The 12,765-nt window shown below is 30.6% G+C and overlaps 1 protein-coding gene and 1 pseudogene across 2 annotated transcripts in view; one reads left to right on the top strand and one right to left on the bottom strand.

Annotated features, from left to right (window-relative positions):
* The window catches only part of LOC120621495 (AP-1 complex subunit sigma-1A-like), a 113,406-nt pseudogene that overhangs the window by 86,932 nt on the left and 13,709 nt on the right, over window positions 1-12,765 (top strand).
* The window catches only part of KLHL1 (kelch like family member 1), a 273,818-nt gene that overhangs the window by 20,339 nt on the left and 240,714 nt on the right, over window positions 1-12,765 (bottom strand). For both annotated transcript variants that reach the window (XM_039886823.1, XM_039886824.1), the window contains one exon: window positions 7,761-7,923. In XM_039886823.1, the coding sequence (XP_039742757.1) occupies window positions 7,761-7,923 (163 nt within the window). The remainder of the gene's footprint in view (window positions 1-7,760; window positions 7,924-12,765) is intronic.

Here is a 12,765-nt window from a genome sequence, read left to right on the forward strand (position 1 = left end):
AATATTCTTTAAAAGATAGTATGAAAAAAATTGCTAATACCAATGCTAAAACTGCAGCGCAGAGTTGTCTACAAACCCTCTTGTCCCGATGCCCTCAGGTAGCCTTCACTATCACAACCACGGTTCAAAGAGAAGGAGGAAGGAAAAATGGAAGAAGGCCCGCATCTTCTCCCTTTAAGACTTTATCTTTTAATCTGCACAAGTCATTTCACACATGCCGTTAGCCAGAACTCAGTCACATGTCAATACCTAATTGATAAGGTGCTAGAAAGTATTGTTTTATTTCAGGTGACCATATGCCTACCAGATAATTGCTGTTTATATTGTCATATGAAAAACAGTGAATGGGCATTAGGAGACACTAGACTTTTTCCAGTCCTGTGTACCGTTGTGCATTCTCCTTCGGTACCTTTTTACTACAAAAGCTAGGTTACTTCTCACTCATCCATCATCAATCAGTTCAGGTGTGTGTCTCTGCTAGAAAGTCTTTCCTGATGCCACTTTGACTTCTTCTCAGAAATTTAACGTTATTGACAGTCCGTATCCTAGGTAAAGTTATTTAATATTTTTCATACTTTATCAATAATGCATATTTCAGGGATGGCTACAGAAGATGTTTCCAATACCATTATCTAAATATTTGAAGGTTTGCCAATTAGCCTTGTATTAGACATAATTAGCCTTGTATTAGACATAATTTTTATTCACAATATATTGTTATCCAGGAAGTATATTCAGGCACCCCTTCCCTTGCATCACAAAAGAATTGCACAACCCCCACAGTATAAAACCTTTGAAGCAATTCTCTAGATTCAGAACTCTGTTTAATTCTTTTTTTTCCAAGTTGTTGGAGAACTCTTTAATCTGACCTCAAGAGAAGGCTTGTCTGCAGATCTTACTATCAGGATATTCCAGCATCTGCTCTTCAGTGAACCTTTTCTTGAGAGGTGCTTGTTGGAGTGCTTTATGGAATAGTGAGTAGGATGTCAGTTAGCTTACAACAACAGTTTGCATGACTGCTTTTGTTCCTGCTTATTAAGAAATGTCTACGCATGGGCCAAACTCAGTATGACACTTGCTGACACTATATTATGGCTGGTAAGCAAGGTTGTGGGTCAAAGACAGAACACACTTACCTTTATTTATTAGAATGTGCCTATATTTCCTAGAGGAACCTCACAATTCTAAATATGTAAATTAATTTGAGTCAATTAACCAAATCCCCAAACTTGGTAGAATTCAACAACCTAAAACCTGAGAGAGATGTTCACTTTTATACTTAATCCTTCCATGACTCCTTGCCCTTCCCGCTCTACATATATTACAATTCTGCATTTCCTTTCTTTGTTATTTTCTATTTCCCTTTAATATAATGTAAGCTCTCTGAAAGCAGATGTGATTTCTTTGATATGTCATCATGGCCAATACATGGTTGTAAATTTAAAACAAAAATTAATGTAGTACTTATTTTCTTTTCTCAAAAAAGGATGATTTATTTATGAGCTTGTCAAAAAAAAAAAAGTAGCTAAGTTCCAGTGAAGTAAGATTTTGACAAATAGCAGAGGAAAGTATTGATCATATGTCTTGGGAACACAAAGGAAGGAAAGATTAGTTGTTAATGGGTGAATTAAAACAAAAGTTCATAGAAAGGTACAGATTAAACTAGGTTTTGGATGATAGAAAATATTATAATGATCTTACTTAAGTAAAAGAAAAATTTAATGTATTTTTTATACTTCCTGACACTATTGTCCTCAAGTGCAAAAAACAATCCTCTTAGTACTGATCTTGCCGCATGGACCATCATACATATAAAGAACATGAATTGTGTTAAGTTATCACTCTAGAGAGTTTTCAAATGTCTTCAAAGATCAAATGAAAATCAAAGAAGGGAAAATAAGTAGACAGTCACAAGTTATTGAGAAAAAAATCAATGGAAAGGAAATCTAGGCAGAGAGACCAATATGTGAAAAGGCAAAGGAATGTGAACAATTAAGGCCTGTTCAGAGAATCAGAGTGTTTCCGTATGTCTGGGACACAGGGTGGCCATACGGTCAATGGTAAGAGTAAAGACTAGAGAAGGAAAGAGAGGTCTAATCATAAGATGCTGTGTTCCATCTCCGTCTGGTAGTGGATCTGCTTAAATAGGGATCCCAAGTAAACTGTCTGTTGTTGCTCCACGTTTTAGTTCTGAAGCACAAAATCAAATAATCCCTTTGATCCACTGGAATACATTTTAGCCAGTCTACTATTGCGATGGGCTTTCCTTGAACAATTATAAATTATTCTCCAACCTTAGTGATCTTTATGAAATTGAAATGCAGCCATGCTACAGTCCTGTTTTAACCTTTTATAACATCTTTACCTTAGCCAAATTGCTGTGTGACCTGAGACCTGCCTTTAAATCTAATCTCTTGGGGCCATTCTTTCTTACTGTTTCAGCCAAACGACTTTCCCTCCATTTGTTTGCATTTCATACTCAGAAACTCAATGCAAATTGTTTCTTCTTATTGCGATTTTTCCTCACTTTCTGGAAATCTGCTAAGACAATCAAGTCCCAATTTAAAAATATTTTTTTTCAGGAGGCAAATTGCAAACCTCCTGAGCCTATTAGTATTCCCAACTGAGACTCGGCAAACAAGAAGTTTTTTTTGTTGTTGTTTGTTTGTTTGTTTTGGTGCGTGAATCTAAGATAATATGATTTTAATATAAATTGTTTATAATATAAAAGCTTATAAATTTTGGGTTTCCATCTTCGAAAAAAAGAATGCCAAAGTTTGAATACAAAATAGAAACAGGGACCTGGAAGGCACCAATCAAGTGACAGACTTTGAGGCTTAAATTACTATACTAGGTATTGGGACCTCCTGGGGAAAATAACAGACAATGACACCTGTTCTGATACTTCAAACTGAGTAAGTTTCAGGATTCAGTTGCAGAAATTGCAACTTGTAGAGATTGCCACTGTCCCCCGAATATTATTAACATGAGATTTTGAAAGAACGAATCAATTAGGTTTGGATAGTGAATCATGAAACAAACTTGTTTTTCTCTGTTTTTCAGATTCTCTATGGGCCATAGCATACATTTATTAAAATTCAGTCTTATTTATGAATGTGCTTAGGCAGTATTAGTATCTGCTTTATGAGCTACCTCAGGAAATTAAGATAAACAAACCAGAAAGAGCTTTTGGCTAAAAAGTAAAGTTTGAAAGAACAAAGCTAAAGCAGAAAGCAAAGAAGAAACAAGAATCACTATGAAACTATCGGGGAGTCTGGGGTTTTATATGGCCAGTGCTCACACCAAAATGTCTATCCACTGTTTTATTGTATTTCCTTTATTTATCAAGTAAGTTTGTGGCTATGCTGGCATAAAATGATGTATCTACCATTTAGCTTAATCTGTCTTATTGAAAGACTGACCAAAATGTTTCATGAAATTGATATAATTTTGCTCTTGAATTTATTAGAACACATGCATTAATTTTAAGCCAAAACCAATTTGTTGTTTTTCCACAACAAATGGTATCATAAATAATCTAAACTCAAGAAGGATATTTACTGGGTTTATTAGCCTTAATTGGGAAAATTATTTGAAATAATATTCAGAGAAGCAACAGTCAGGTTAGAGTGACACATTAGTGAGATGTGAAAATAAAACAAGAGGGGAAAAAAAAACACATCAGTAGAGGTGAGAAAAAAATAAACAACTGTCAGAAGGTGATGTTGAAACAATTTTCTGTTATGGGTCCACAGTGAAAGGTCACTTTCTACTGATCGTGTTTCTCTCTGAGTAACACAGAAAAAACAACAAGATATTAGTAGACAGTCATCAAACCACATAAATTTTAAAGCTATTAAATCACACCTGTGGCAGAGGAAGATACCTAAATAAAAGCTGTATTATTTTGCTTTAAAGGAGGAAGATTATTTGAAGAAAATATAAGTCATTCAAAACTTTTTCATAGAATAAGATTAAAATTTGGGAAAATGTACTTAATTAAAATGTAACCAATTACAAATTAAAAACTTTAAATATTATCACATCTTGATATTTGGTACAAAGAATGGTATTAAAGTAAAACAGGATTTCTTAAGATATTAAATATCCTAGCTGGCCAGAAAATACAAGGACAAGAAAATGACCTGGATAATGAATTCCATGCATAGGCAATTTAAAAGGGTCATTAGAGAAACTGGATTGACAATATAGTTAAAACATGTGAAAATTTGCAAAACATTGACCATTAAATATTTTATTTATTAACTATTTATCTCATTTATTAGTGATTGAGTTTAGAGAAGATTTATAACAAAACACACATATATTAAGATATTTAAAAGCAAGTATTAGGGAAGGATCACAAAACTCTAATGTAAGCTAATTATTAAAAATCTAAAATAAGTAACATAAGTAACTTTAATATAGTGTGTGTGTGTGTGTGTGTGTGTGCGCATACATGTGTGTATGTATTCTCCTTACACAATGTACCAAAGGAATTAAATAATGAAGGGATAAGGATATTTTTCATCTCTGTTGAGCAAATGAGACATCTGCTACATCAATGAGACATCCATTTTCTAAAGAATGTAAGGAATGAACACATTAGCATTAATTTAAGTGGTAAGAAAAAGTCACCAATAAACCTATGGACTGTTACGTTTGTATAAATATTTGAAAAAGTAAAAAGGCAATAAAAGGCCTATGCTTTTCATATGGGAATTATAAAAATTAACACCCAAGAGAAATATTTGTTGTTATTGTTTTACTTTCCATAAATAGATATGCTTACAGTTTTTTTAATTTAATGTAGAAGAACATAAAATTTTATTATTAATCTCCAAATTAAATGATTTTTAAAAGAAAAATATTGTTATTCTTAAGGAAAACAGTTCTTTCAAGAAAAAAGATAAACAGAAAAATATTAATAATATATAGTTTCTATTGAGTGAAATGATAATATTAACATAAGTGAACAGATATTCTTTATTATTGCTATTAAAAGATATAACAAAAATTTAAAAAATGTATTAAGAGTGAGGAATTGGATCAACCTAATTCACATAGAAACAATTCAATCCAGGAAATTTTTAGATAACTTGCAGATGAGATCAGATGGAAAGTTTGTAATGTTTCAATTCCCTTTTCTGACAGATCTCAATATAACTAGAAAACTATTGGAAGAACATCTCTAATCACTCTTTATATAACACCCCATCACTACATCACTACAGGATCAATAGGGTGCATATAATTTGAACTTGTCACTCGTACACAATAATTTTCCAAAGCAGCAATGACAATAGGATTCTAGATTTTTCTTAACTATAGCCAAAAGGAACTAGCAAGAATATCTACGGATATTATTTGATATTTAATATAGTAGGAGTAGAAAGTTTGATAGTTAAAATTATGATGCAGGAAAGCAGCATTACTAACTAACAAAAATTAAACTAAATTGATAGATAGCAGTTTACTTTCCATGATTCTGCTCCATCTTTCCTTTCTCATCTAATAGATTTTTGAAATAATGGATATTGATATTAATTAAACTCCTAACAAAATATCTAAGTGTAGGATTTTGAGGGCAATTAAACGTACTATGAGAGGACAGAATTAAATGCTCTTTGACAAGACAAATCACACAAGTGCATAGGGAAATAGAACAAAGTGCAATAAAACATGGGTAAGAGTCTTAACACAAGAACATCTTAATTATTTCAAGTAAAGAGAATGAATATTTTACAACTTGTGCTTTCTGGGAAAAATAAGTAAATTGTGCTCTCAAAAAATTAAGAATATATACATTTGGTGATACAAGAGAATTTAAAAGTAATATGATAACACACTCATTTGAAATAAGATGTATACAAAGCAGATAGGAAAGAGGATTCAAATAAGAATATCATGTAAGAAAAATTAAAATGCAAACATTTAAGTCTGCTTTGGAAATAATAAAGCTCATAAACAAAATGTCAAGGATTAAATTTATGATATAAAAGAAAAAATTTCCCAGTTTAAATGGAAAAGAAAAAAAAATTACTGGGAGAAAAGGAATTTACGGGAAAAATCATACTAAAGAAGATATTTAAATTAAAATATTTATTTAAGCCTGAAAATTATCATTTTATTTATAATATAAAAATTAAGGAAATACTTTAGACATGTTATTTTAGATGTAAAATTTTACATATATTTAGATATTTTTGATGTAAAAAAATCAGATACTACCTACTTAATTTAGGGTTTTTTGTTTGTTTTTTGTTTGTTTGTTTTTGTATATGGTGGACTACCGCATAGCCATTAAAATTTGAATTTCCAAGAATTTTTAATGCCATGAAAATGATTATTTACAATTTGGGTGAGAGGAGTAGTTTATTTTTTAAACAATGTTCTATTATATCAACTTTGTAGATACAGATCACATATTTAGAAAAAAAAATTAGATTGTCAAAGGTTATTAAGAATAGCTAAATTGGACAGGGAAATTCATTCAACATTTACTCAATAGATACAGTAAATGTGTACTGTGCCCAGGGATATAATAATGAATGATGCAGATGAAATCTCAACATTTATTGAATATATAGGCTAGTGAAAAGAGACAAAATCAATAACATGATTTCAAGAACAATAAGTAGTTTAAAGTATTATGCAGGATGGTCTATTTTAAATATGATGGATAATAAATAACTCCATGTGGACAGATTTTTAGATGAAATATGAACAATGAGAAGGATCCGGGCACATAGAGATTGGTGAGAACAGCCTCTCAAACAAAGAAAAGAGCAAATTCAAAGGGATTGAATTGGTTCAAGCTTGCCACATTGACACATAGATAAAAGGGCAACTTGGCTGATGTACAGAGGAAAAAAAAAATGAAGAAGAGTAGGCAGGAAGGAGATCTTGTGGGTCCCTTTACATAAAGATATGCATCAAAGATACACATCGTATTCTAATTGCAAAAAGAAGTCCTTGAAGAGGACTAACGTATCATTTCCATTTGTAAAAGGATTATTCAGGCTGCTTTAGCAAATGGACTTCAGAGGAAAGATAATTGTGGAGAAGAGATTGTTAGCTTCTGCAGCTGTCCACAGAGGTGTTATTAACTTTATTTAGGGGTTCTCATGGAAATTAGAGGGAGTGTATTTTGCCATTGCCAAAGGATGTCAGGCAATGTCTGGAGACTTTTTTGGTTGTATATTGAGGTGAGAGTAGAGCTATCATTTAGTAGATAGAAGCCCAGATGATGCTAAACATCCTGTAATACACAAGACAGAGCCAACCCCCCGTACAAGAATTATTTGGCCCAAAATATCAACAGTATTGAGGTTGAGAATTTCTGATTTAGGGTGAATGGAAATCAAAATGATGAAGAGGACGAACCAGTATAATCATGGGAAAATATATATTGAGCACCAAACTTCTAGTAGCCTTTTGAAGGCTCCTTAAACTATTTAACAGGATATAAATATGCAGATCTTTAGTGGACATAATTCTCATAAAATATATTTGATACTTCTTTAACCAGCAATTAATGTGAAAAAGTTTTGGTTTCTATTTTATATGAAGAGGCAACCAGAAAAATATGCAGTCTTGATTTGCCAATTATCCGTGAAGATGTTTAAATTTAAAAAAAAAAAATTAAAATTGTATTTAAAAAGATTTTTATTGAACGAGTTTACTAAAAGTTATTTTAAAAAGAACACTCACTCAAAACCTTTTTCTTTTTCAAATTAAAAAAAGAAAAATCTACTCACTTGCCATTCAATGCTGCTACGCCAACTGTGCTTCGGGCAATCGACATACTGGCTACAAAAGTCCATTGTTGACTCTGGGGATCCCACCTCTCCACTGTATTCAGATAGCTCCAGCCATCATGGCCTCCCACAGCATAAATAGGGCCTTCAAGTACTGTCACACCTAAAACATGGGAGAAATGAAAACCGAGTAAATTTATTTCACAGTGAGATTTTAAATATCAAATTGATGGTAGTAAAAACTACAATACTATTCAGAATAGTCTCTAGCTATTAAGAAACAATTGCAACAAGGTAGAAACTGTTTACTAAAAGTGAATTATTTCATTAAAGTGAAAAAAAATTAGAACCAAAACTAAATATTATGACCTAGATACTTTATAAAAGAGAACAAATTTCTTTATTTATACCCATATGAAGAAGCAAATTCTGAAAATCAGAGATGATGCATCTGGGGCCTCTACTTTGAAGAATATTTCTATACTGCCATTTAAAGTACTTTATTACTTTAAGTAATGTAATATCAATTTTAACAGATCATAGTATATACCTCTTTTATTAAGAATTTCTGTAATTTCTCCCAGTAATATATTTTAATAAAAAAATTTCCATATATATTTTGTTTCTCTTTCTTACTTTATTTCAACATTATGTGTATATATATTTAGGAATTGAATTTTTGTTTGCTGAAGTGATTGTTTTAAGTTATGAAATATTTCTTCTCTATTCAGTAATGCTTTTTACCTTAAAGGTCTAATTTGTCAATTATTAATGAACCTACATTAAAATGGTTTTTCTTCCAGTATGCTGATCTTATTTTATTTTTGTTTTTCCTCATGTTTCATCTTGTAGAGATAACACAAATAAATCACTTTGTCAAATAGGTGGTCAAATTATCAAATAAGATTCACATGAATGAGTGATCTTACACAGGACTAAGATTTACTAATAATTTCAAGGATAGAAAGGATCTTGAGGCACAGGCAAAACAGTAGACAACTAGGCTATTTCTCCTAGGCAGTTATTTTCTTTCCAGAGCCTTGATCTCTCTTGTATGGTCCTCCATGGAAGCACTGGATTCTAATTTGTTTCTCTGTAACTCAGAAACTATAGCAGACCTTGCTTATCATATTTTACTTTGCTCCTTTGACCCCGTGATACAAATATGCCTAGAGAAAGCAAAAGTAAATGCTGAGTTTATCTTTGTTCTCTTCCCTTTGATACCTGGCTTCTCAAGTGCTGGCTGCCTTGGTTTCTCTCTGATGCCTTCAAGAATTTGATATATGTATTTTATTCAGCTTTCATAGTTATAATGTTGTTAGGAAGCTTACTCAGATACTAGATATTCTTTTAAGGCTAGAAGTTAAATTCGTGTAAGACTTCTAACTTTATCTTTAATATAGAAGTTTAATAAATAACAAACAGATGTATTAATCTACCATTAATGCTTTGGCTTTGGTTTACACATGTGTGTTTAAGATTTTCCTCCAGCTCTACCTCTTATATAGGTAAGTTTCTTCATCTCTCTATATTGCATTTTCCTCATCTTTAAAGTGAGAATAATTATAGTAATGATCTCATGGTGTTGTGGTGAGGACTGTATGAGCTAATGTTTATATAGCACTTAGAAGAGACTCTGATACATTATAGCCACTCAATTTTTATAAGCTATTATTATTATTTTCATATTCAAATTTCAAATGTCACCATAAAAATAAATAAATAAATTTAAAAATTAAAAAAATAAAAATAATAAAAAGGAAATTGATAGGGGATATATAAATGTCTTCTAAGCATATAAAAATGCTTGATGTAAATGGTAACTAGATTAATCAGGATATAAAAGTAAAACATCTTTGAGAGAAAGATTATGGCAATAATACTTTTAAATATTTTTGAAAATTTAAAAGTATTTCAAAATCAAACATTAAGAACATTGGGAACTGAAAATTCTTATCATGCCATTGTAACTTAGGAACACCACTTTGAAGATAAATTTAGTAATGCGTAGTGAAAACATTATGATCTAGCTTTTACAGAAATTTGAAATATTTTGTAATTAAATACTGTATTATAGAAAGCAAAATACAGCCAATGGGATATAAGAGCTAGTAAATATTGACTGTAATAAATGAAGAAAACATCTATATAAACCATCTTTTGATATAGGTATCTATTCAGTTGTTCTAAAAAAATTAGAAATTTTTTCATTGCTGCTGGAGAGAAAACAGAGCTTACATTCTACTGGAGAATACAGACAATAAACACATAAAATTATTGAAAGATATCTCATACTACTATTCTTTAATTAACTAAGGTATTGTGGGTGAGACTATCAAGGCTGAATGTATGTAAAACATCAGAAGAATGTTGTAATTAACAGCTTTCGTTTTGAAGAATAATTGCCTGGATTCAAATTTCAATCTAATTTTATTAGCTGTGTGATGTTGTAAAAAAATCTTAAATTCCTTATATGTTAGTATCCTCATTCATAGAGAGTACCTACATCATATTATTTATTGAAGATTAAATATAAAAGTCACATAACAATGCTTGGCAGATAATAAAGTATTAATAAAGTTTAATTATTATATAAGTAAAATGATCATTATGATATCTCTTAGGATTAGTCATTAAAGCTGAGATGATAAGAATTGCGAGCAAGATGAAAGAGTAATTTTAAAATATGTCATCACTCTCAAAACTTAAATTTCTCTCTCAAACATCTCCACTTATAACTAAATACTTGAGCAAGTACTATATTCTGAGGATTCTTATTTTACTAACCCAAATTTGGAAAAATATTTGTTTTCTTTTTGAAAATATTCATACTTTATGCTTACAGATTATAAAGCAAGATATTCTTGTCGAGTACCATAGGATTTCTGAACTCTGGATGCCTTATAATGTACTTTGCACATTTCTTGCAGCTGTGATGATTTCTCTGAAGAAGGATCTCGTTAAGTAGAGTAAATAATTGGACCAGAATAATTTCAAAGTCAGAATGATACATCAATTTCTTCCTTATATTTACTTAAAATATTTTTACTGTGCAGTAAAGCAAGGTTAACAGTGTAAAAATATTTTTGTACTTTATTCATTAACAATATTAAACCTGCATTACAGAATAATCTAAAGAAAATAATAGAAATATTCAAATTCATTTTTATGTGTGTCTAGATTAATAATTGCATGATTGCCTCTGATTAAAAAAATATTTTTGATGTTTACACTAACTGAAATATATTTTTTCAATAGATGTGACTACTTATATATTTTAAATTATAACTCTTGCACATATCATTTGCCTTGAGAATTCTACAGTAAAATATCTACTAGAATTTTTCTGTATAATTTTCCTTCAAGATAGTTCAATGAAAGTAGCAAAACATTCCTAGTTTTTAGGCAACATGCCCCAAGTTATAGTTCAGCACTTTCCCTATGGGTTTTAGTTTCTAAGAATATTTTTCATACAATCCTTCAAAATATCCCCACCCTAGAATCAGAATCTGCATTTTAAGAAGATCCTCTAGTAATCATTTGGAAATGCAAATAATATATTAGAAATTACATTTCCTTATGATTTAATGTGCATCTGTGCATGTTTCATAGTGATTATAGTTGTAAATAATTAATACATTTACATAATTTATGAAAAACCAATAGGAGTAAATAATTAATACATTTATAATTTATGAAAAATATATTGGAGTCGAAATTTATTTACCAAAAGGCATACTCATACAAAAATGTTGGAGATTATTTCTTAGACAATCCCTTGCTTAGCTGTCATATTAGTACATAGTAATTTCAGGTAAGATAATGAGTGTTTGATTCAAAGCTAAAATTGTTTTATAATTAAAGTCAAATCTTTTCTACAGAACTTTTAAAATGCTATATACACTTACCTCGATTTCAATAATGTCCATATAGCAATGACTGATAACAGACCCCCACACAGTTTTCTCCCTATCTTATCACAGTAGAGCCATTATTTTTTATGTGGGCACATTGCCCCTCAGGGAAAAAAAAAAATATATATATATATATATATATATACACACACACTTTAATTCTTTGCAGCTGGATGCAGCAATTTGACTAAAGCAAAGGTATGCTGTCTGGACTGCTGATGCAACAGGTAGAGTGGAAGCAACCACTTAGGCAATGAGGTATCTTGGGTCTACTATTAAATGCAGGGAACCAAATAAGAGTAGGCACTTATGATACTTTAAGGGCTTTGCAGCTGAATGGGAGTCTTGTTCACAGATGTTTATATCCTGCCTTTGCCACAAGGTGAAATTCATTCTAGCTATACCATTGCTATTATAGGTTTTACTCTTAAACCAGCTGGCTTCATTCTAATAAATTCAACACAGGAGTATTCATCTTCGCTTACTTTTTAGATTATACCCAAATCCTTAGAATATGCATCAAATACTATAATTTTGCTTTAAAAAATTCTACTTTCTAAACACGCATTACAAATTTAAGAATGATGTGTAAATAGCAAACTGTCTCATTGATTTAATAGATATTTTATATTTGAATATTATTCATTCTTAAAATGAAGTCTCAAAGTTGGCTTTGGAGACATATACTCAGATAGAACAAGCAATCAAGTATAAGAAGAATTATCCTTCAAAGTTACAAATCTTTTTGTGAATTATATTAGCTCTTTTTTATTACTATCCCTTAGCAGTTTCAAATCTGCAAATGTTGAGTCCCTATTTAATACTTGTCTTAAGAAGATAGATAATAAAAACAATAATTACAATCCTTTAGTACTTCATGGTTTTTAAAAAAATATATAACAGTGTATACACACACACACACACACACAAATATAGAAGTAAATATTAAATAGACTTCAAAAACCTATGAAATCCTTGTGTCTACCAAAATTTAAAATTTCAATTGTAGCACTGAAATCTTCAAATTTTTTGGAAAAGTATGTGTAGTGTCTTGAATGGTCGCCTGAGAAAAGGTATATCCCTGTCCTAAT

The sequence above is a fragment of the Pteropus medius genome, unplaced genomic scaffold (assembly GCF_902729225.1).
Source record: "Pteropus medius unplaced genomic scaffold, Ma_sr-lr_union100, whole genome shotgun sequence".
Classification (NCBI taxonomy): domain Eukaryota; kingdom Metazoa; phylum Chordata; class Mammalia; order Chiroptera; family Pteropodidae; genus Pteropus; species Pteropus medius.